We start from the raw sequence: 26,533 nt of genomic DNA on the forward strand, positions 1-26,533 counted from the left end.
CAAAAAGAAAATCAAACTAATTAAAATGATAAAATAAGTATAAAAATACAAAATGTATCACTGCCTCCTCATTAAATAAGTCCTCCTATAATACCACTTAGTAATATTAATATATACTTTTCTCGAGGACCTTTATTTCTAGTTAAAATTACTAGATTAAAATATCCACTAGTGACCTATTTGGCCAGTTAGAAAATGGGTTCACAAAGTAGTTTCATTGTAGTAGTAGCAGTTTCACTGTTGCAAAAAATAAATATAATCTGTATTTTATTTGACACCCATGTGTTATTAAATCTACCCATTCATGTCCTCTTTTCAGTATCCCTTGGCTTTTGCACTGAGTTTTAGTCGATGGATGTGCATGCATCCCTGGATTTACAGGCTTCAAGCAACTATGAATTTGTCAGAACTTACTTTATCTGGGGAGCTAATAACCAAAGGAACACGGGTATTGGTAAGTATTGGTGTGTGGGAAGTTCACTAATACTTTACTTAGGCTGTGTTCACCCGCTGCAGCTAATTATCTAATTATGCGTTTTTGCCACAAATTGCTGCAACAGTGGTAAAAATTATGCTTTTTACAGAGATTATGCAAATCTATGTAAAATGTGAAATTTTTACCTCAATTCTGGTCAATCACAGTAAAACTGCATGGTATATTTAGGTGCAGTACCGCAAATTAGCCGCAGTGTGTGAACACAGCCGTAATATACTATCTTCTGGTTGTTGTCTTAGGCCATGTTCACTTGGCAAAATTTCCATGCGGAATTCCGCAGAAGAATTCTGCTGGAAATTCTGCCAAAATTTATTGCCCTTTGACTTAAATTGGATTTTGCTGTACGATTCACAGCGGAATTCTGCACTCCGCAAAATTTAAAGACTTGTCTTTAAAGGAAATCTGTCATCAGTATCACCCACACTAACCTGTCATACTGGCTTGTAGTGCGGGCGATACTGATCAAATCGATACTTAGCTTCCCGAACAGTCGAGACGTTATTTTGCTTTTTCTTCATATGTAAATGAGGTCCTTGGGGCATGGATGGAGCTACGGCCGGAGCACTGGGCAGCCCTACGTCATCTTTGACCAGGCGAGCGCACCGCCCGGCTCATCCATATGCATAATCCCCCTCCCTCCTTGCACTTCTGGTTTACTCTACAGCAAAGAGGGTGAAGTGGCACTTGCGCCATAGAGTAAACCAGACTGCGCAAGCAGGTAGGGGGGGGGATAATGCATATGGATGAGCCTGCCCGGCCGAAGATGACGTAGGGGTGCCTGGAGCTCTGTCCGTAGCTCCGCCCATTCCCCAAGGATCTAATTTACATATGAAGAAAAAGCCAAATAACGGCAGAACGGCTGGATGGTTGAGGACAAAAGTATCAATTTGATCAGTATCACCCACACTACAAGCCTGTATGACAGGTTAGTGCGGGTGATACTTATGACAAAATTGGTGTCAGAACACAGAATTCCGCAGCAACTCTGAATTTTGTGCGAAATAGCGGATATTTTACCATCTGAACATGGCATAAGAGTGTGTTCCCATGTTAAAGTGTTTAGATGTGTTTTTTTTTTTTATCTAGGACCAAAAATGGATATAAAAAATTGCAGAGGCCTTAGTCTTTCTTCATTATAGGTCTTCTATTTATTATCCATCCCTGCATGAAAAACTTGAACTGGCCACACACCATAGTAATACGTACAGTATAATATCAGTCATAGAGGACTATGCACTACCAATGTCTACATAATTTGATCATATAGAGTTATCCTGATGTAAATGGAACTATTCAGGGCAGATTTACATACTGTAGGTTAAAACCGTTAGAGCAATGTGGCTTTTGACTGTCTGAATTACAAAGCATAACATTACATTTTTTTTTTTTTTTTTATAAATTTGGAACTGAAAAGGTTACACACAAGATAGTAAGAGAATAGTCAGCTAAATGCTTGTTTACTGACCTCTATCCCCCATTACCATACCACAAACATGTACTTTTGGATGAGCCAAGCATTCATGTGTATTTCAATTGCAAATGGGCGATAAGCTGCAGTTAGACACTTTTAGCAGTAGCTTATCTCCCAGCACAACAAAGCATGGATTTCAACAAGCCTAATCCTCGTGTTGTAAACCTTTTCCTTCGGTGGACAGTTGGGATACCCAGTTGGGCAGTTGTATTTGTAAATATAATCTATTTATTTGAATGCAGATAAAAACAGTTCTGCCATGTTTTCCAACCAGGGTGCCTCCAGCTGTTGCAAAACTACAACTCCCTACATGTTCTGTCCGAGCATTTTGAGAGTTGTAGTTCTGCAACAGCTAAAGGCACCCTGGTTGAGAAACACTGGCCTAGGGTATGAAGCGTCTTTCTCAAGGACTTTTATGTTTGAGGCCTCTTTTAGACTGCTGTTGCTCCCCTTCAAGAACGGACGTTAAAGTAGTTTTTTTTTTTACTTTAATGTCCGTTCTCGTAGAGCAACGGGCAACAACATTTACTATTATGGGGGCCACTGGGCGCCGTTGTTTTTTTGACAGGAATATCGGGAGAAAAAGACGGCACAAACAGTAATTTTTCTCCCGCTATTTTCCCTAGCTCCCCCAATGGCCGCCACACTGTTGTGTCATAACGCCAGTGTGAGAGAAGCTTAAGTCTGTTATGAAGCCAAAAAATCTATTTGTTTGTTAATCACCCTATTATGTATATGGTTAAATGCATTGGTATCATTACTATTAGGGACAGACTGGTCCACCATGGTATTAGTATCCCCTGGTGGTCCCTGGTTCTGAGACAGTATTGGACCCAAATGATGAAGCAGAAATCCTATTTTGAACTAATAATAAAGCCACCTAGGGCAGTTAGATGGGAACCTATATCTGTCCGCAAAGATCCCCCATGAGAGGTTTATTTTTATTTATGCCTTTATTAATAATGTTCCTTTTGTTTTGTTATTTCTCTGTTCCCCCGCCAGCCTCTCTGGAGCTAGTGCACATGGCTATTAACTTTGCTGCTGGATATCCAACTGCTAAGCTGTTTTGTATGGGTGACTTTAACATGGCTATGGACCCGTCAATTGATAGACACACTGTTTTGGGTCTGCTTCTCTGGCATCTCGCGCCACTCCTCTCTCCTCTCTGTTGGAGGAGGGGGGTTGGCTTGATGTGTATCGGATTAAGCATCCCTCTGCCCATATTTATTCATGTTATGCTATTGGTATCGCACATTGATATAGTATAGCACGTTGATATGGCTTTTTACTAATGCCCTGGGCTATGCGCAGGCATAGGGTGTGGAGTATGGGCCACGGGCAATCTCAGACCACTACCCCCTGCTTTTGCACGTGTGTATGTCTTCGCCCTCGAGTCCCAGCAGGTGGCGTGTCCACCCTTTTTGGTTGTAGTTGATAGGCCCTCCAGATAGAATACCAGATTAGCTCCATGTTTTCCCACAGGCAAACTTGGAGCGGGGTAATCTGCCCCTGCTCTGGGAGACGTTAACAGCATACCTATGTGCAGGGCTCAAGTCTTGCAGGAACTCATGGGAACGGAGTTCCTGCACTATTTCCACAGCAGGAATGATGTTCCCATTAGCAGGAGTCCTGCAGGACCAGCCCTTAAAGGGGTACTCCGCACCTAGACATCTTATACCGTGTGTCCCGCCGCTGGGGACCTCAGCGATCTTGGCTGCAGCACCCCAGACATCCGGTGCACGGAGTGAACTTCGCTCCGTGCCGAATGACTGGTGAAGGGGGGGCAGAAGCTTGTGACATCACGGTCATGCCCCCTCAATGCAAGTCTATGGGAGTGGGCGTGATGGCAGTCATGCCCCATCCTATAGACTTGCATTGATAGGCTCTGGCCATGACATCACGTGCCTCCGGCGCTGCAACCAACACTCTAAACGAATGCCAAGTGCAGCAGGAAGAACACAGGGGTCCCTAGCGGTGGGACCACCGCAATCAGACATCTTATCCCTATCCTTTGGATAGGGGATAAGATGTCTAGGGGCAGAGTACCCCTTTAAGTGGAAATCTCGTTTGAGTTCCCACAATTTTTTTTTCCAGGACTTGACCCCTGCCTACGTGGCTGTCTCCGGTCCAGGATTTCATTCATGAAAAGATGCAGGATTGGTAGCTGGGTGCTACAAAAAAGCCGGTTTGTGGGAGGCGCTGCTCGCATATGTGTAAGGACGGAGAGACTCAGGCCAGCATAGGTGGTAAAACTTGTTTATTGTGTAATAAAAGTGGACAACGCGTTTCGGCACAAAGTGCCTTCCTCAGGTCCAAAATGTACAATGCAAACTTCTTTGATAGTATGCAGAGTTACTGGTGATGATCCTGTGTGCAGTGGCGCTGGCGTGGTACTAACAGGGTCAGTATACACTGACCTTTTATACACAATAAACAAGTTTTACCTATGCTGGCCTGAGTCTCTCCCTCCTTACACATATGCAAGCACAAACTGGCTTTTTTGTAGCACCCAGCTACCAATCCTGCATCCCTACTGGCTCTTGCATAAGAGCCCAGATCCGGTCGGAGTGCGACAGCTCCCACTCACCAACTCACAACCATACCCTGTGAGCCTCTAGCATTATCTGCAACAAGATTCCACGTTGCATTTCTCACTGGGAGCGCCCCCTATTTTTATCTCTCTCCCTATTCATTAAAAGAGACACCTCCCACTGGGAGATTGAATTCGCTGAGAAATGCTCAGAGTTGGAGGCCCTGTATATTAGTGACCCGTTTGAGGCGAATAAACAAGCATGGCTTTCTATGGGTCATTTATACATGTTGCACCTCAACAAGAAGATGAGCAGGAAACTGTTGTTTACAAAATTGTATTTTGAACATGGTTATCAGTCCAGTAAGTTACTTGCACACATAGTCAGACAGAACTCTGCATCTCACGGTTTGGATAGACAATGTAGATACTGCGGGTTGGTTTTCTGCCTTTTGTGAAGAACTATATTCCTCAAAAGTCCAGTACACTCCTGAGCACCTCTCCTCGTACCTTGATGCCATTGATTTCCTCACACTACCTGCTGAGTATAAGGAAATGTTGGACGCTCCAATATCGCTTCTTGAGCTCCAAGATGCTGTGGCGGACCTGGCCTGAGGCAAAGCCTCCGGACCGGATGTCTTCCCCTGGAGGTATATCTCCATTATTCTGACATTCTCTTACCTGCCCTTCATGATATGCTGGTGGCCGCGTTCTATGCTGGTAGGCTGTCCCTTTCGCTTCATGATGCCACCATAGTTGTTATTCTCAAGCCTGATAAAGACCCCTTAGAGTGCGGCTGTTATGGGCCCATCTCCTTGTTAAATATTTATTATAAAATTATAACTATGGTCCTGGCCCGCCGCCTTAATAAGGCTATCCTTTCCATTATTCACCCGGACCAAACGGACTTTATGCCTGGGAAATCTACCTCTGATAATATCCGGAGGCTGCAGGTGGCAGTGCAGGTGGGGACAGTGCGTGGGAGGGGGGGGGGGGGGGGGGGTGCTGGGCCCTGGCTTCTCTAGATGTCACTTAGGCATTTGGTTCAGTTGAATGGGGGTATTTGTTTGCAGTCCTACATAAGTTTGGGTTTGGCCCTAATTTATTTAAATGTGTTTCTATTATTAACCGTTGCCCTAGGGCGCAGGTGCTGGTAAATCGCCTGTGCTCTCTTCCCTTTGCTCTGGGTCATGTCAGGGGTGTCTGCTGTCCCTACTACTGTTTGCAGTGGCAATGGAACCCCTGGCTTTGCTCATAGGGCAAGACTCCTGGTTTATGGGAATAAACTTAGGGGGGAGAGGATCGTATTGGCCTATATGCTGACGATACTATTCTTTTTATGTCTAAACCTGATGTTTCTTTCCCCAATGCTATCCAGCTGATGGATAGGTTTGGCTATTTTTCTTGCCTTTACATCAACTGATATAAATCTGTGGTTGTACCCTTTTTGGACAAGTAATGGCCGGCAGTGATATGTGGACACCCAGTGGTCTCCACGTTTAAGTATCTTTATTAATAGCGACCCCTCCTTGAACTTTTGCACTAATGTTGATATTTTGCTCCCTTATATCCATCATAAATGTAAGGTGTGGGAGTCTCTGCCCTTTGCTGTAACAGGCTGTATTAACTTAATTAAGGTTATTATTTTGCCCAAATGTTTATATTTCCTTGAACACTCTCCTACATCTGTCCCCAAGTCCATTTTTCAAACCCTACATTCCCTGCTTACCCTATTTATTTGGGGCCCAAAAGATAAATCTCTCTACACTTCATTGACCCAAACTCACAGCTGGGGCGGCCTTGCCGGCTTTTCACCTATATTACCTTGATGGCCAGCTTCACTATATTGGGCCCTGGGTGGTATCGGACCCGTTGCAGAGAGCTGGACAAATTTTGGCTCTATTTGTTAATGTCCCTTCCTTGAGACCCCTTCTGGAGGGGCACTCAGCTGGTGGGCTCCTTCCATTGCATAAGCCAGCCATTCAGGTGTGGAAGGCTGCTGTGCCGTCAGATCTCCCTCTGTGGCATAACCCTAATTTTACACATTCACTGGTTTCTCCCTATTCTCAGTTTTGGAGTGCGGCTGGGTTTGCCACCTTTGAGCAAGTATATGTTGAAGGGGTTCTTTGCTCTTTTTTTCTGTGATTTAATCTTAGTATGGGGTGCCTAGGGGATCCTTTTACCGGTATTTGCAATTATGACATGCTCTAGCCAGTCAATTTCCTGCTGGGGGCTCAAAGATTTCTGCATATCCCTTGATTGGTGTGCTCCGATCCCAGGGGCCTAAGGGGCTCGTTTCTATCCTCTCTAACACACCTCATCCAGGCAAAAATTTCTAGGATGCAGTTACCAGCTGAGAGGAGATGGAGAGATCATATCCCTGCTTTCACCTCTGATGATTGGGAGGAGGTTCTCTCCTCTCTTATGCATGTTTCCCCAGCGGCTAACAATAAGTTGATCCAGTTATATATTATTCATGACAGCTATATAACCCCTGTCCGTTTACATAGAATGGGGCAATTGTCATCCAGCCGACTTCTGGCACTTGATCTTGGCCTGTCCATTTGTGTCATCCTATTGGTCGGAAGTGCTATCTCTCCTAACGACTTTAGTGCAACCGGCGCCTCCTTTGGAGCCACTGGTGTGTTTATTCGTCATACTGGATGAGGAGGTGTGGCCCCATCATACCCATGTGTTTTTGCAGGAGTCCCTATTCCTAGATAGAAAAGCGGTGGCTCTCAGATGGATGGACATGAGACCCCCCCCCCCCCGACGTGTTCCAAATGGAAGAAGTTGGTCAATGCCATAGTTCCCTTCTCCCGTATTGTATACAAAAATAGGAAATGCCCTGCTAAGTTCTAGAAAGTATGGCGTCCGTGGTGTGATTCCCCCTTAACGCAATGTTCGCTGAGAGATGTAAGAGCACTTAACTCACCTTCTTAGTGGGCACTCATGTGTATCTATTTGTATACTTATTCTTATGCACCCCTGTTCACGATATGGTATGATTTGGGATACCTGTGTATTTCTGGACTACACTGTTTGAGACTGTCATTTATTGTATGTGTTCTTTTATTTGTTTGGCATTTATTACTGTTTTTCCTGAGCAAAATAAAAGGATGAATCCAGCACAGACCTCATGTGATTCACTTCTTTATTAAAGCACCAACAGATACAGGATAAAAGTAATGAGTTTCAGACCAGGTAGTCTAGCCTTACTCATACTACTAAAAGCAGAGAACAACTGGTCTTATATATATGTGGAAATCCAATCAATTGATGGAGGGGGTCACATGTCCAAGGTGACCACCCACTAAGATCAGTATCTCATAGCTCAAATGCTAATAGAGACAAATGCTAAAATAGTATTAAATCGGAAAAAAACATTTTACATTTAAAAATTACATAATTAAGTAAAGCAAAAAATGACATAATTAAGTAAAGCAAAAAAAAAAACATTGAGCATATATTTTGCCTAGTGAGTATATAATCTCACGGCAATATGGCTATGAGATATTGTGCTCGTTGGAGGGAGAATAGTAGTATATACAATAGTAGTCACAATCATTAGCTTATAAATGCATGTATCACATAAATATATAAATAAAAATACAATGAATATAAAAAAAATCAATGGACATAAATAGGCATAATATGCTAGCTAAATATCTCCCTCCAAAGGACAATAGAACATGGAAAAATATACATACAAAGTTGCAAAATTACCAAAATTACACAAACAGAAAAAGAAAAATTGAAAACGATGTATGTATACAGGGAAAAAAAAACTAGTTCTGAAAAATATCATCAGTAAATTATATAAAAGCAGCATATAGTGAAAGAACACATATAATTTACATCTATAATGTAATATAACATCTAGTCTTCTGTTAAAGGGGTTATCCACTATAAGGTGATTTTAGTACGTACCTGGCAGACAGTAATGGACATGCTTAGGAAGGATCTGCGCTTGTCTTGGGGGCTAAATGGCTATGTTGTGAGATTACCATAACACAGTGGCTAGCTTTTTGTGAACTGGTATTTTCTGTTGGACTTTTTTTTTTTTACTACAAATCCCACAATTCCATTTCCCTCCCTCCCACACATCAGCCACCCCACCCATTGAAACATAAATGAGCTGCATCCATTCAAAGACCTGTGGTTTTCAATCAGGGTGCCTACAGCTGTTGCATTAGTTGCAGGTTGATCCCTCTCCCACCAAGCGATCGCTCCACCCATTGAAGCAGACAGGCTCCCTGTCGTCAGCTGACTAGTGAGTCACATCTTGGCCGCATTGCAAGCTGTGAAAAATCTGAGACAAGTCATTTTGTATGCCGTTAAAAATAAATATTGGGGTGAAAACTGTCAAACACAGGTACAGACACTATATTATGAACTACACTAACTTTACAGACCCTGTAGCAGAGTCAAATAAAAAAAAATCCTGGAAAACCTCTTTAATTCCCCTTGAAAAGCGGCTGCAAACTCAATTATCCGGAAAAATGTTCTATCCAATATTTTCTGTTTATAGTTGCCTCCTCGGTTAGGTGGAGTAACCCTTTCAATTCCTTGTAAAAACATGGTTGGATGGCTACCTTCATGTTTTTGTGCACAATGTTGTGTGACCATAGAAGTATTATGTGAACAAAAATGTGGGATGTCCAATGTTTGCGAGCTCTAACTTTAAGTTTGTTAGTGGCGCAACCCACGTCTAATCTACCCTCCCTGCAGGAAAAAAGATAGATAAATCACGTTAGAGGTATTACAGTTAATGTAATGTTTTATATTCTATTTTTTACCAGTACTGTAAGACTCAGACTGTGAAGAAATATGCATAATCCGTCAGCAAGTGCAGATGTTATGACTGCATCTATAGGAACCCTTGGCAGTCAACCAAGTGGGTTTGGACTTCGATCTACTAGAAAAAAAAAGTTTCTGGCCACTTGTGGGTGCCTTACATAAGACACATCTATATCCATCCTTCAGATCGTCCGCATACAATGGATTGCTCAAGATGATGAGCGTATATTTGTGCACCAAACCACAAATTTCCTTGTAAATTTGGCTGTATTGTGTAATAAGCACTACTGGTTGTGTACTCAGCACTGTTTTATCTTGGGTATTTTTGTTTGGACTAATAAGAGAATCATGATTCTTTCGAATAGCTATATTTTTTGTTCTTTTAATATTCCATAAAGGATAGCCTCTACAAATCATATGAGATTCTATTTAATATGTTTCTTGATCAAAGCTGTTAGTGGTAGAACAATTACGACAAGCTCTTATAATTTCCCCCACAAGCAAATTGCTCATGACGTGGGGGAGTTGACATGAGGCCACATGCAAGATGGAATTGGTGGCAGTATTTTTTTGATAAGTAGATGTTAGAATGGATTGAGTATTGAGATCACCAAACAACATAAGGTCTAAACAAAAAAAGATATATGTGCAGGTGCATGATGTAGTGTGAAAAGTAAACCCAACTGATTATTATTAAGAAATAAAATAAAATCTGGCACGAACGCTACACCCGATCCCCAAATGAACAGGAGATCGTCTATGTAGCAGCCGTACCATTGAATACAATCAGAAAAAGGATTATTGGGGGAGAAAAGAGTCCCCCCCTCGCACCAACACATAAATGTTTGCTAGAGAGGGGGAGAATTTTTCCCCCATAGAAGCACCGGTGATAGAAACATAGAATTTGTTGCCAGATGAGAACCATTTGGCCCATCTAGTCTGCCCAATAATCTGAATCCTATCAATAATCCCTGGCCCTATCTTATATGAAGGATAGCCTTATGCTTATCCCATGCATGTTTAAACTCCTTCACTGTTTTTGCAGAGACTACTTCTGCAGGAAGGCTATTCCATGCATCCACTACTCTCTCAGTAAAGTAATACTTCCTGATATTACTTTTAAACCTTTGCCCCTCTAAGTTAAAACTATGTCCTCTTGTGGTAGTTTTTCTTCTATTAACCCCTTAAGGACTCAGGGTTTTTCAGTTTTTGCACTTTCGTTTTTTCCTCCCTACCTTTTAAAAATCATAACCCTTTCAATTATCCACCTAAAAATCCATATTATGGCTTATTTTTGCATCACCAATTCTACTTTGCAGTGACATTAGTCATTTTACCCAAAAATTCACGGAGAAACGGAAAATAAAATCATTGTGCGACAAAATCGAAGAAAGAACACAATTTTGTAACTTTTGGGGGCTTCCGTTTCTACGCAGTGCATATTTCGGCAAAAATGACACCTTATTATTCTGTAGGTCCATACGGTTAAAATGATACCCTACTTATATAGGTTTGATTTTGTCGTACTTCTGGAAAAAACTACATGCAGAAAATTTACACGTTTAAAAATGTCATCTTCTGACTCCTATAACTTTTTTTTATTTTTCCACGTACTGGGCAGTATTAGGACTCATTTTTTGCGCCATGATCTGAAGTTTTTATCGGTACGATTTTTGTTTTGATCGGACTTTTTGATAACTTTTTATTAATTTTTTAATGGTATAAAAAGTGACCAAAATACGCTTTTTTGGACATTTATGCATGCGGCGATACCACATGTTTATTTTTATTTACTGTTTTTATTTTTTTTATGGGAAAAGGGGGGTGATTCAAACTTTTATTAGGGAAGGGGTTAAATGACCTTTATTAACACTTTTTTTAACTTTTTTTTTGCAGTGTTATAGGTCCCATAGGATCTTACACAGATCACTGGTGTGTATTAACACGCCTGTGATCAGTGTTATCGGCGCTTGACTGCTCCTGCCTGGATCTCAGGCACGGAGCAGTCATTCGTCGATCGGACACAGAGGAGGCAGGTAAGGGCCCACCGCGGCGGTCCCGAACAGCCCGACTGACTAGCCGGGATAGTTTCACTTTCATTTTAGAAGCGGCGGCAATGTGTGGTATTAGCCGTGGGTCCCGGCCGTTGATGAGCGCCGGGACTAATGCGATGTGATGCGGGGTCGCAGCGCGACCCCGCTTCATGTCGCGGGAGCCGGCGCAGGATGTAAATATACGTCCTGCATCGTTAAGGGGTTAAATACGCTCTCCTCATTCCCTTCATGTATTTACGTCTCTATCATATCCCCTCTGTCTCTTCTTTCTTCCAAGCTATACATGTTAAGGTTCTTTAACCTTTCCTGGTAAGTTTTATCCTTCAATCCATGTACTAGTTTAGTAGCTCTTCCATGAACTCTCTCTGATTATCGATATCCTTCTGGAGATACGGCCTCCAGTACTGCGCACAATACTCCAAGTGAGGTCTCACCAGTGTTCTGTACAGCGGCATGAGCACTTCTCTCTTTCTACTGCTTATACCTCTCCCTATACATCCAAGCATTCTGCTAGCATTTCCTGCTGCTCTATTACATTGTCTTCCTACCTTTAAGTCTTCTGAAATAATTACTCCTAAATCCCTTTCCTCAGATACTGAGGTCAGGACTGTGTCAAATATTCTATATTCTGCCCAAGGGTTTTTACGCCCAGGTGCATTATCTTGCACTTATCCACATAAAATTTCAGTTGCCAGAGTTCTGACCATTCTCCTAGTTTGCCTACATGCATTTCCATTTGGCCTATCCCTCCAGGAACATCAACCCTGTTACGTTGCATTGCGTTCTTCAAATGTAAGGTCATATTTTATGGGGAAGTTATCCTGAGCTAGAATACTAAGCTCTTTTTCCATACAATCCTGAAAGTTATCACGAACAGTAGTTCTAGACCTAATCAGATAAGAATCAGGATTGGAAGTAGAGCAGGAAGGCGGTTTGCAAGGTGTATGATTTTTCCTGTTCTCTACCAGTGACCGCATTCGGCAATACTCTCATGGAATTCACCCATGGCGATATGTGATTTTGTTGTCGGTGACAGATAAGTTTGTTACTTTTCTGTGCCCATTTTCTATCTGTGTATATTTACTCTGTATTTTACTTTTTCCTGGAGATGTCTTCTATGTATATACAGTAGCTTTTTTCCTGATTTGTAATGCCAATGTTTCTCACTTTTCAAGAATAAAAAAATAATAAAGCCACCTAGTCATTAGTCTATTGGTAATGGTATGATTCATAAAAAAACAAATAATTCCTATTGCTGATGTCCGTTGTACAATGAGAACAATCAATTACTTGTGGACATAACATGATCTGTATGTCCACAAGTAAATGTATGTCGGTATCCTCTCCTCTGGTGGGCCCAAGGAACCCTAATCCAACACTGATAACTATTAATGGTGGAAACCTTTTATCCATCATGACACCCTTATCTGTTTTCTGTTGCAGGTATTGGATGAGCGGTTTTCACCTGATGTTCTGAGCACTGTGAAGGAAATGAATATTGCTAACTTTCGAAGGGTACCCAAGATGGCTATTTATGGCACTGCTCAACCAAACGCAAAGGTGCGGTAGATTTTATGTATAGTTCCTTGTCTTGAAAATGCAGCACTGTTTAGGTACATGGCAAGGGCGCAGCTATAAGGGGTGCAGAGGTAGCAGTCTCACTGGGGGCCTTGGTGCCTAAGAAGGCCCTAAAGCACGTCTGCCCCATAAGAGACCAGTATTATAATTGACATATGGGGGCCTGTTGCAGATTTTGCATTTGGGCCCAGAAGCTAAAAGTTACTCCTCTGGTACATGGTGACATTTTTTACATATTGCAAATCTTTGTGCTAGTTGAAAATATTTCTCTCTGTGTTTATAGAAATGCCAGGGTCACATTAATATTTTGGCCTCAGAGGCACAGATACATCAGCAGAATCTCCAAATCAGCTGCCCATGTGACTACGTTCATGTAATTTTCCAAGTATATTCAAGTTTTGTCTCTGACTTAAAAGCATAAATTTTGATGCTTACAGTCAAAGCCAAAGTCTAGATATATGTGAAAAATGTAATCACTAGGGCCCAGATTTATCAAACTGAGAGAAAAAATAGCGATTTTCCCACAGCAACCAATCACAGTTCAGCTAATAAGCTCTGGTAAAGTGAAAGCTGAGCTGTGATTGGTTGCTGTGGGAAAATTCCCTCTATTTTTCTCTCTCACATAGTTTGATAAATCTGGGCCAATGCATTCAGGTCAATATATGGAATGGGATCTGAGCACAGATACGTCCGCAGCTGACTTTGCGACTCTGCCAGCATATTTGTACACTACGGTCCGCAAACTAAATAGGAACATTATAGGTGATAAATTTGATCTATCCAACATACTGGTTTGGCCTTTTACCATCAGGCTCCAAATATAGGGTGGTAAAGACCTGGACATTGACAAATAGTTTTTACTCACCCACTATTTGCTCTATATATTTGCTCAGTGCCCCTAGTGTGTAAAGACTGCATCATTGGTCTGCAGTAAGGCACTGTAGGCATGCCGTGTGCCACCATACTGTATCTTCATGGGTTACCATATGTTTCTTAGAAAACAATGTTTAGGTCACAATGTTGGTACCTTTAGCATTTTGAGGGTATCCTATTCCGCATCCTTGTGATAAGGCTCCATGAATATTTCTGTGAGCTTTGGGCCCTTAAAGGGGTACTCCACTGCTCAGCATTTGGAACAAACTGTTCCGAACGCTGGGGCTGGCGCCGGGAGCTTTTGATGTCATAGCCCCACCCCCGACATGCCGTCACACCTATGGCTATAGGCAGGCTATGATGTCACGAGCTCCTGGCGCCGGCTCCATCGTTCGGAACAGTTTGTTCCAAATGCTGAGCAGTGCAGTACCCTTTTAAGTGCAGTTATACAGCCTATATCTACTAAGTATAGGAAGCAGTAACATGCATTGTCTCTACTTTTTGTTCTAACACCTTGAAATTGTTTGCAGGCCACAGGTTGTGTTCTGAACTACCTGACAGATGCAAAAAGGAAGTACTCCAATATTTTATGGGTGAACCTACGAGATGATATTGTATTGGAAGGAAATGAACAAATATTCACTCCAAGGGAGCAGAACAACTTGGACCAACATATTGCTGTACCTGTCAGTACACCAGAACAGCTTGAGGTGATGGCTTTAAAGAAGAGAAAACATCACTTACACTACTGCTTTCTCACAACACTTTCATGTCGCCTGCACCATAAGTCATCAGACTGGGCCTCAGCGGCTTCTCCCTACCCCACAAGCCTTGATTAATAGATCTTTTCCTGTTTAGGTATATGGAGAGATCTATCAATCATAGCCATCAGGGCAGGCAGAAGTCATAAACTGCTGCCCCCATAGCTTAGGGCTCAGGCAGCATGAAAGTGATGACAGGTTCCCTTTAAATTTTGTCTGTTGTCTGAATTCAACGCTTTCAGATAGATAGTAGTATGAGTAAGCATGGCAGCTGGATTTCCTATCAGGATGTTCACTTCCTAATCATGAGAGGCTCAGTCAGATGATGACAAATGTTCAGATAGCAAAAACTTAAAAACTTTATTTTTTTACAGCTCAAAAGTTGGACTTTTTTTTTTTTTTGTGGATTTTGCTAAGGGTATGTTCACACTACGGAATCTCCACCCACAAAATTTCAAACAGGACTTTTGCTCGGAGATTCCATTTGGCAGTCGTGTCCAAAATGCTTCCGCGTTAGGACCCCTGCGGACCTGTGCTGTCACAATTGTTCATTCTTTTGTCTGATCAATTTCAGCCGCAGAATTTTCTGCCTCTGAAATAACAGTGTGAATTGGTGTGCAGAAGACCGATTCACACCAATGTTTCGGTTCACACAGCGGCACTTCTGAGTGATTCCGCACCTGGAAATTCCGTAGTTTGATCATACCCTTAATGTGAAGGATTTTACCAGTAATGTAAGTGAGCTGGCAGGAATCCACTTAAGGACTGGTGTTCTTCAGGATTACAATTCTTGGCCTAATCTATCGTTTGTGCAACCTTCATGATGACCTCTAATCATCAGGTCTGGATGACTTTTTTAAAAAAAATTTTATAGATGTTCTCAGTCACGTTGGATCCACTTCAGATTTAAAGTTGCGGATCCGCAATTGCGATATGCATTTGCAGATTTTACAAGGAAATAAAAAACACTTAAGAAATTGCCTTGTAAAATCCACATCTTCATATCCACAATTGGGATCCAGCAGGTCCATTGTGTGAGAAGAAACTCTTAATTGGGTACTCCGGTGGAAAACTTTTTTTTTTTTATGAACTGGTGCCAGAAAGTTTAACAGATTTGTAAATTACTTCTATTAAAAAATCTTAATCCTTTTAGTACTTTTTAGCAGCTGTATGCTACAGAGGAAATTCTTTCCTTTTTGAATTTCTTTTTTGTGTTGTCCACAGTGCTCTCTGCTGACACCTCTGTCCTTGTCAGGAACTGTCCAGAGTAGCATAGGTTTGCTATGGGGATTTTCTCCTCCTCTGGACAGTTCCTGATACAGGCATCAGGTGTCAGCAGAGAGCACTGTGGACAACACAAAAAATAAATTTAAGAAAATAAAGAATTTCCTCTGTAGCAAACAGCTGCTAAAAAGTACTGGAATGATAAAGATTTTTTAATAGAATCAATTTACAAATCTGTTTAACTTTCTGGCACCAGTTCGTAAAAAACAAACAAAAAAAAAGGTTTCCACCGGAGTACCCCTTCAATGTAACACTGCCTGTTTTGTATTATGCTACAGATATAGATTGCATTCACCTAACTAAACTGAATGATTCCACCACATTTAAGTTAAAGGCTTTTCGATAAATCTCCGTATTAGTTTTGCTGTTATAGAGGAGTCTGCTTGTGTTCTAATTTCAGACACCAGGGGGCACTATAAACTAAGTGACTATTATTGGAATCTTGAACATAAATACCAAACAATGTATTGTTGATGCTAGCAAACTGATAGACTAGAATAATTGATGAATAATTCTATTATTCATATTATATGCACTATATAATTATTCAGATAAATGCAGCAGATTTTTCTATAATGAGTTTTGCTGCAAATCCACAGCAAAATCAGCAGATTTTACCTTTTGCTACACTGAAAACGGTAAAATGTGTTGTGGAAACCAACAACAGAAATGGCCATGGTTATCAATATACAACACAGTCCCCTCGGACATCCAAAATAAGAATCCTCACAATTCATATTCTCATTATTATGTCCAAGAACTCTACTTGAAAATGTTGTACACTAGAGTACACTTCAATAGGTATATAAAACTGAATTTTATTAAACACTGTTAAACATATACATATGAGACTCAAAATACAATGGGGGAGATTTATCAAATCCTGTCCAGAGGAAAAGTTGCTGAGTTGCCCATAGCAACCAATCAGATCGCTTCTTTCATTTTTCAGTATTTTCAATATTATGTCCATAAATATGATACCTCTCAATACACAACTTAAATATAAATATTCCGATTCACTCAGTTTTTTGTGACAAAAATACTCATGGCTTATATGTCAATATATAATCAAAATTTGTGTCACTAGTACTGTATGACCAAGTCAGGGCCGGTTTTAGGCTTAGCGTAGCCCTGGGCAAATAAGAGGGGCCCCAAAAGTTGAAATAATGCAATAACCAGATTTGCACATTTTTGGTCACCTCAAATACCATAAAACATATATAAAAAGCTATTGAAAAGTCCCATCAAAACAAAAATGGTACCGAGAAAAACTACAAATCACAGCATCATACATCCCCATATACAGAAAAATAAGAGTTATAGGCATTAGAATAGGACAATTTTAAGCATACTCCTTTTTGTACAAAAACGAAAGTAGGAAAAAATAAATTGGGTATTGTTGTAACCGTATGGACCTACAAAATAGAGATAGTGTGTGGTTTTTACCGAAAGGTGCACTGCTCAGAAACGGTTGCACCCCTATGTTTACAAAATGGCGTAATGTTGAGGTTCTGAATCGGTGTGTTGCATGACGCAACATGTCTTCTACCTATCACCACTACAAGCAGCCACTGCTCTTTGTGGCAGAGGGCACCATCACCATGCCTGATCTTATGGTGGAGAGGGTGGTGTGATGCGCCCCAGACAAATTTGCGTCCGCTCCTCCCCTCAGGTCTCCGGACATTTCAAAACCGGCTCTACAATATACATTACTTGCCTCCACCTCCCTGCTCTTTATTACTGGCTACTGCGTGTGTGCTTCTGTGGCCTCTGATCCTCCCACCTGCCTGACTTCCATCATCCTGCCAGTTTTCTTAGGCTGGGTTCACACTACGATTTGTAACTACGGTTCCCGTATATGGCTGGGAGGAGGGGGGGGGGCTTAATCGCGGCGCCCGCACTCAGCCGTATAGGGGAACCATATTTAATGCATGTCTATGAGCCGACCGGAGTGAACCGCAGTCTCCGGTCGGCTGCTTTTTCGGCCGTATGCGGTTTCTTGACCGCAGGCAAAAACGTGGTCGACCGCGAGTGCGGGAGCGCCACGATTAAGCCCCGCCCCCCTCCTCCCAGCTGTATACGGGAACCGTAGTTGCAAATCGTAGTGTGAACCCAGCCTTACTCCCATCATCCTCACACTGAGGTTTTCTCACACACTTACCGTTGCTACCAATCGAGAACGGCCTTTAAAGTATTTTTATTTTTTTCGATGACTTAAACGTCTTTTCTCGTTTTCGGGGAGCAACGGGCAACACAGGTACTGGCGGCTCCCATTTACTATTATGGGGGCTGCTGGGTGCCGTTATTTTTTGATGGGAATAGTGGGAGAAAAAGACGGAACAAGCAGTAATTTTTCTCCCGCTATTTCCCCAGGCTCCCCCAGCGGCCAGCACACTGCCATGTGTTAACGGCAGTGTGAAAGAAGCCTAACTACACTCCCATCATCCTCCCACTGTCCCCGAACACACAGAGGCATATACGCATTTATATCCAAGAGTATATCTTTATAGCAATTGTATACTATACTTTTACACACACACCCACACACAGATCTTTATTTATTTGGACATGAGTATAATCATGTTGATGTAATAATAATTGAATATGCATTTATATATGTACACATATGCTAGGAGTTGTAGTTTTGCAACAACTAGAGACACTCTCTCCAAAACACTTGTATGTAAACACTACTTATCTCTCTCTCTCTCTCTCTCTCTCTCTCTCTCTCTCTCTCTCTCTCTCTCTCTCTCTCTCTCTCTCTCTCTCTCTCTCTCTCTCTCTCTCTCTCTCTCTCTCTCTCTCTCTCTCTCTCTCTCTCTCTCAACAAAAAAAAGGGACGAAAAAAGGAAATTGGACATAATGTCACACCAAACTCCAAAAATGGGCTGGACAATATTAATGTTACCCTTAAAGGACAACTGCAGCGCAATATACACTTATCCCCTATCTACAAGATAATCTCCTGTACGGGGCCGCGGCTGTGCCCTGGCTCTGCCGTGCAGGGGGCGTGCCTGCCGCAGCATGACGTTGCGGCCGGCATGCCTCCTCTATGCATCTCTATGGGAGAGGCGGGGAGGCAGTGTTCGTGCCTCCCCGGCTCCCCCATAGAACTGTATGGGGACGGGGAGGAGATGGGGCATCACCGTCGACCTCTAGGTCGACACTACGCGCCTTAGCGCTCGCTAGGGAGATCTCGGGGGGGTCCCAGCGGTCGAACACCCCACGATCAAGCAATTATCCCCTATCTTGTAGATAGGGGATAAGTGTATATTGCGCTGCAGTTGTCCTTTAACTTAATATTTTTTTGCACATCCTTTGGAAAAAAGAACTGAAATCAGTCGCTTCCTATAACCATCAATAAGCTTCTTACACCTTTCAGCCTGAATGTTGGACCACTCTTCCTTTGCAAACTGCTCCAGGTCTCCCTTATTGGAAGGTGCCTTTTCCCAACAGCAATTTTAAGATCTCTCCACAGGTGTCCAATGGGATTTAGATCTGGACTCATTGCTGGCCAATTCAGAACTCTCCAGCGCTTAGTTGCCATCCATTTCTGGGTGCTTTTTGACATATGTTTGGGGTCTTTTTCCTGCTGGAAGATGAAAGATCTCAGACGCAAACCCAGCTTTCTGACCCTGGGCTGTACAATGCGACCCAAAATCTGTTGGTAATCCTCAGATTTCATGATGCCTTGCACACATTCAAGGCACCCAGTGCCAGAGGCAGCAAAACCACCCCAAAACATCATTGAACCTCCACCATATTTCACTGTAGGTACTGTGTTCTTTTCTTTGTAGGCCTCATTCCGTTTTCAGTAAACAGTAGAATGATGTGCTTTACCAAAAAGCTCTATCTTGGTCTCCTCTGTCCACAAGACGTTTTCCCAGAATGATTTCGGCTTACTCAAGTTCATTTTGGCAAAATTTAGTCTTGAATTTTTATGTCTCTGTGTCAGCAGTGGGGTCCTCCTGGGTCTCCTGCCATAGCGCTTCATTTCATTTAAATGTCGACGGATAGTTTGTGCTGACACTGATGCTCCCTGAGCCTGCAGGACAGAATGAATATCTTTGGAACTTGTTTGTGGCTGCCTATCCACCGTCTGGACTATCCTACATTGACATCTTTCATCAATTTTTCTCTTTGGTTCACACCCAGGGAGATTAGCTACAGTGCCATGGGCTGCAAACTTCTTGATAATTTGCACACTGTGGACAAAGGCAAATCTAGATCTCTGGAGATGGACTTGTAACCTTTAGATTGTTGATATTTTTCCACAATTTTGGTTCTCAAGTCCTCAGACAGTTCTCTTCTCCTCTTTCTGTTTGCCATGCTTAGTGTGGCACACACAGACACACAATGCAAAGACTAAGTGAACTTCTCTCCTTTTTATCTGCTTTCAGGTGTGATTTTTATATGCCCACACCTGTTACTTGCCCCAGGTGAGTTTAAAGGAGCATCACATGCTTGAAACAATATTATTTATCCACAATTTTGAAAGGGTGCCAATATTTTGTCCAGCCCATTTTTGGAGTTTGGTGTGAAATTATGTCCAATTTGCTTTTCTTCCTCCCTTTTTTGGTTTAGTTCCAACACACACAAAGGGAAATAAACATGTGTATAGCAAAACATGTGTTACTGAAATCCTTTTCTGTGAGAAATACTTCATTTTCTTGAAAAATTTCATGTGTGCCAACATTTATGGCCATGACTGTGTGTGTGTGTGTGTGTGTGTGTGTGTGTGTGTGTATATATATATATATATATATATATATATATATATATATTATAATTAGTAAGACAAAAGCAGCAGCACACCAGTCTAGATGAATGTGTCAGGCTTTATTCATCAGATGCAGCGATGTTTCAACCGTCTCACACTGTCTTTGTCAAGCAAAAAAGTATACAAGTGTTCACATTATATAGAATTATCACATGCAAAAATTTGCATAATTGGTTGTCACAATATAATAATAATTGAATTACAGTGATCATTAAACACTTTTACATAATCGTGCAATAAAATCCACATTAGGACGCCATAAGGGCATATGTGTTTGACATATTGTCATACAGTTCATAAAGGTGCCGATTAGTGCATAAAAACATAACTGGGAGGAGCTGAGCGAGGTTGGGTCACATCCTACTCACAGAATACATTCATAAACAAAGTACATCACGTAAAGAACGCCATGATAACGTCTCTGTATTGGAACGCGCCGGTTGCATAGACCCGATCATGTGACACCTCTTGTGACACGTCATGTGATTCAAAGTTAGTACGCAGGCACATAAAGCACCGGCCGGGTGATGATGGCTTGAGTATACTGAAGAGGTATTCAGTTGTCTATGCGAATAGCTCTTCAGTATACTCCAGCCATCATCACCAGGCCGGCGCGTTATGCGCCTACGTACTAACTTTGAATCAGATGACGTGTCACAAGAGGCATCACATGATCGGGTCCATGCCCTCAGCGTGTTCCAATACAAAGAACGGAAGTTATCATGGCGTATCATCTGTACCAAGCTGGGACCACCAGCACCACATCAGGTATGCTGTACTTTTGAAGTTCTGCAGTCCCCTGTTTATTTTCCCACCAAAACCCACTACATATTTTGAGACCGCAAAATCTCTAGCAGCAGGTGTTTCATTCAAGAGAACTAAACCCTTTAAACAATTGTATGCATTCACAGTATCACTTGTCTAGCAACATTGTATCCTCCCTATAAGCTCACTACAGACATCGCTGCATATTGTTGAGACTGCCCAGTCTCTAGCAGCGGGCTCTTTGCACAAAGAGCCAGAACTTATACAGCGGATTACAAATGATTCACATACAAAGGGAATTCATTTGAACAAAACTACTAAGAGATTAATATGCACCTTATTTTCATGGTACCAACCATCTGAACTATTAGATCAATTTCTCAAGAATATCTCTATTTTCTCAGCTGGCTTATGGGACACTGTGGATAATTTTGACTGATTTATCGGACACTTAGGATCATTTTGGCTGTTTTATCGGATACTGTGGACACTCAATTTTTTTTTACAATTTTATGAATTTTATTAATTACCTGTTGATATTAGTTACAATTGCCATATTATATTTGTATATTGATTGTGAATTTTTATTGTGTATTTGCCGACCCACAAGGGCCCTGTTAGGTTTGGCACACACTTTAACTATCATATATATTTGACAGTTTGGCCACCGCTGTGATAAATGCGGCACTAGGTCTGGGTCATATTGGCCTAGTTACAGATACACACACCACTACATATCACATACAGAAAAAAACTGTACATACTCACATATAAACACAGATACACACAAATATACACACACACACACATATATACAAATTCATGTAACAGAAATAGTTCACATCACACGTTCACACGATAGATATAAATATAATTAGTTTTACTGAGAGCTTGCTGGGGGCAGAGAATACTTTAGCAGCTAGGTGTTGATGGCCGGACTTTGTGCTTCCTGGAGCCTGCAGGCTATCTCCCCATTGGCCGACAGACAGAAACAGATACACTGTGCAAATCACTGTGCTGAGAGCCTTTTAAGAAGCAGCAAGGCTCACTTCTAAATGGTCCTGGCTGCATTCCCACACATTCCCCAAGCTGCAAACACTGTAGCAGAAGCAGGCGGCCCCTGTAATCCATCACGGATTTTACGTAAATACGCAGGTAAAGTCCATAGCTTTTCCATTTCATGTGGACTGACCATTTATACACAGCTAATGCCAGACCTGTAGAGTCAGTAAGCCAAAGTTCTGACTCCGACTCTTCCATTTTTTCGTACTCTCACTTCAGCTCCATTTTAAATGACTCATGTATAAGTACAGTAGTAATGACAAAATGGTAACATCAGGCTTTTCATTACTATGGGGTAAGTTCGGCATCTGGCACCGACTCATTTAGTAAGTGCGGACATTGCCGGTCCCTATAGCTGGCAATGCATTTTGCTCTGTATTCTGCTGAAAGAATTAACATGTTCTGAGTGGTCCTAGCACCTGCAAAACATTTAGATTTGTGGAATGTCTGCCTAGGCGGAAATTCCACAAAATTTGACATGTGAACATAGCCTTACAGAGAATGAAAGAAGCTGTTATTATCTAGATCAGCGGTCTCAAATCAGCATGCTGTAAGCTGAGGTTTTGAAACATCTGAATGGCCACAGTTTGAGGCAACTGGTCTAGATAAAGAAATCAATGGAATGGGCTACAATGGGCAGCCCAAAATTTTTCTTTGCATACAATTCAAATACAAAACTCCAATATTTACAAGGTACTACGTGTCATGCAGTATTAGTTACAGAACCATATATCAGTAATGCACAAGTGAAATTAATTCTACTCTTATAATGTACTTATATACTTTTACTTATTTTGTTTAGAAATTAGAAGCATCAATAGCCAGTCATATCCTGACTTCACAAAAGTGGCTTGAGGTGTGTCATGAACAGGAGAAGCAAATGAACATGTTCAAAACATGTCAGACCATGCAAGAAATCTTTAACCAGCAAAGAAGCACATATGCCGGGCTGGTGTACAAAAGAATTCCCATTCCGGATTTCTGCGCTCCCAGGGAACAGGTAACCTGGAGGAAACTATCAAAAACAATTGATAGGGTATACAAATAAGAGGAAGCTCACTGCTGGGGATTTTCGAAAGATTCTACATTTAACGATTAATTTATGTCTAAATATTTCTGCTTACTTCTTACTTTATTGAAATCTAAGACAACCTGTATTCATATGGTCTATTAGGACATATACATATAAATTGCCAGCTGCCTTAAAGGGGTACTCCGCCCCTAGCATGTTATCCCCTATCCAAAGGATAGGGGAATAAGATGTCAGATTGCAGGGGCCCCGCTTCTGGGGACCCCCGGGATCTCCGCTGCGGAACCCCGCTGTCATTACTGCACAGAGCAAACTCGCTCTGTGCGTAATGACGGGCAATACAGGGGCCGGAGCATCGTTACGTCATTGTTCCGTCCCCTCGTGCCATCACAGCCCGCCCCCTCGTGACGCCAAGGCCCATCTCCCTCAATACAAGTCTATGGGAGGTGGCGTGGCAGCCATCACGCCCCCTCCCATAGACTTGCATTAAGGGGCAGGCCGTGACGTCACAAGGGGACGGAGCCGTGACTTAGCGATGCTCTGGCCCCTGTATCGCCTGCCATTACGCACAGAGCGAGTGTGCTCTGTGTAGTAATGATAGCGGGGTGCCGCAGTGGAGATCCGGGGGTCCCCAGCAGCGGAAACCCGGCGATCTGACATCTTATCCCCTATCCTTTGGATAGGGGATAAGATGTCTAGGGTTGGAGTACCCCTTTAAAGGCAACTGACCAAACCACCAAAAGTGTATTGCTGCCTCCCTGCTTTCACCTGACAGAAGATATCAGGAGTAAAAGAGGTACTCCGGGGAACTAAACCCATAGCCAATACTTTCCCTATTTAACTATCATTCATTAGCTATATAGAGCAGTTTCCCCTCTTTGGTTTTCACTTACATGCATAAAGTGATAAAATGACATCATACAGCCATGTACTCTCTCTCTGTCCAAACTCCTCTCTGAAAGCAGCCCCCACGCACCTGAGAGATACAGACCATTTGTTTCTTCCCTGCACTGATGAGTCATGCTCTCTTCAGTGCTGAGAACTGGGAGGTGTGTGCAGTCTCAGCCATCAGGCAGTGAACCTCTCTCTGCTGCTCAGAGCAGGAGGGTGGGGGCTGTTCTCAGAAAGTGAGCTCTCTGGCAGAGCAGAGCTGCAATGATTGCTGGGAAATGTAGGCAAGGGGAGGATGGCAAAGAATATCAAGCAGCTGGAGAAAACAGGAGCCGCAGGAACCATGCATATCAGGCAGGATGGTTTACAGGGAACATATCCAGGTAGGGTGGTGGCTTTGGAGCTTTATGTATATATGCACACACACATACACTTCTTTGGAGTACCCCTTTAAGGCATGTTGGATTTTACTGTCCAACGCTTCTGTATTAGAAGAGATGAGCCACAACCAAAACTGTCTGGCTGTGCCCTTACCCCTTCTCTCTCCCTAGAGGACACATGAACTTTTAACCTCACTGAACATTTATGTGTATGGGGAGGTTGGGAACATTAGTTTGGCAGTCAGTCAATGAAAGTATATGGCCACCTTCAGAACCATGGTGCAAACTGCTATCAACATGCAATGTTTTTGCATTCTCTTAATGTCCCCCCCCCCCCCAAAGATATTTTTTTTTTATTTAATTTTTTTTTAGAAAAAACAGGATCCCTCTGGATCCTGTTCTTAAAGAGGAGTAAAAAGAAGTCTGCATAATTTTTGTGCCCTATTGAATCCTGTTTTAATGGTAAACTTGCCTAACAGAAAATACAGTACCTTGCAACAGCATGCAAAAACATAGTTCGAATGTAGCCTAACTCTGGCGGACCAGCACATACACACATTATTATATGGTCAGACTTTTATTAATGTAAATTAACTCAAAAATAGAGAAACAGAACATTGCCGCACATCCCCAATTTGTCTAATTGCTTCTCAGCATAATCTGAAAAACTAACAGGTTGTTCAAAACATGCAAGCCCACTCTCCACCTCAATGCCACCTGATAAGAGTGGGTTCCTAACTTAACACTGGCGTATCGCTAGGCGGCAACCACCCCCTCCTGGACACCGAGCCCACAGGGAGAATGACCCAATGGCCAGTCAGCCCCACTGCTGCCCAACCAGTCCCCTGCTCTGGGTCACGCAACCCCACAGACAAAGCATCACAGAACTACACCAGTGTGAACACCTACTATATGCTGAGCTTGGAGACTGCTAGGAGGAAACCCTTATTCTTTATTAACATGACAAAATAAGTCTTCCCCTTGAAATTAACAACTGATTGCAAGTCTTATCCATGGCTGGCGGTCATGTTTTCCCGGGAGGCTGATACGATCTTTAGGCTGACTAGGAATCCTTTGTAAAGCCCTTCTCTCTCTGTTTTCAGCCTACTTTCGTTTTTTTTTTTCAAATAGTAATGTTATTTTTAATATGAATAATAATAATCATCTGTATCCTTAAGAATACCTTACAACATCTCTACATCTTACCTGTCACACAGGATTTTGACATGATTCTTCAGGCTATGAAGAACATACTCGCTGAGGACTCCAATGCAGCTTTTGTATTCAACTGTCATGGGGGAAAAGGGAGGACGACGACTGCAATGGTCATTGCATTACTCACACTCTGGCACTTCAATGTAAATATCTAATCATTATTGTAAAGCAAAGAATTGTAGTTTTTGTTTTTGTTTTTTTTAAATATGATTAACCTTTTTTGTTACGGTTAAAGAGGCACTGTCATTGTTAAAAACTTTTTATATATTGCAGGACTCATTATAATGACATTTCACAATATGCATCTGTTAAAAATTTTTTTTAATTTTCACCTGAAATTCAAGCTCAAAATAACCACCACTAGGGGTCGCCTATCTTTTAGCCAGACAGACTATTCTAGATTTTACAACATACTGGATACCGGCCGTAAAGCATACCGGTATCCAGTATAGGAGATTTCTATTGTGTATGCAAGACTACAGATAAAGGATGTGTGGACATGCTGGGAGCGGTAGTTTTAAAACAGCTGAAGGCAACACTGCTCTAACACAGTTATTTACAAA

The 26,533-nt window shown here is 42.0% G+C and overlaps 1 protein-coding gene across 6 annotated transcripts in view; it reads left to right on the top strand.

Annotated features, from left to right (window-relative positions):
* Positions 1-26,533, top strand: part of PALD1 (phosphatase domain containing paladin 1) — a 323,546-nt gene that overhangs the window by 199,702 nt on the left and 97,311 nt on the right. For all 6 annotated transcript variants that reach the window (XM_056530501.1, XM_056530504.1, XM_056530500.1 and 3 more), the window contains 5 exons: positions 320-454; positions 12,795-12,911; positions 14,333-14,512; positions 23,257-23,454; positions 25,973-26,113. In XM_056530501.1, the coding sequence (XP_056386476.1) occupies positions 320-454; positions 12,795-12,911; positions 14,333-14,512; positions 23,257-23,454; positions 25,973-26,113 (771 nt within the window). The remainder of the gene's footprint in view (positions 1-319; positions 455-12,794; positions 12,912-14,332; positions 14,513-23,256; positions 23,455-25,972; positions 26,114-26,533) is intronic.

This window comes from Hyla sarda, chromosome 7 (assembly GCF_029499605.1).
Source record: "Hyla sarda isolate aHylSar1 chromosome 7, aHylSar1.hap1, whole genome shotgun sequence".
In the NCBI taxonomy this organism is placed as follows: Eukaryota; Metazoa; Chordata; class Amphibia; order Anura; family Hylidae; genus Hyla; species Hyla sarda.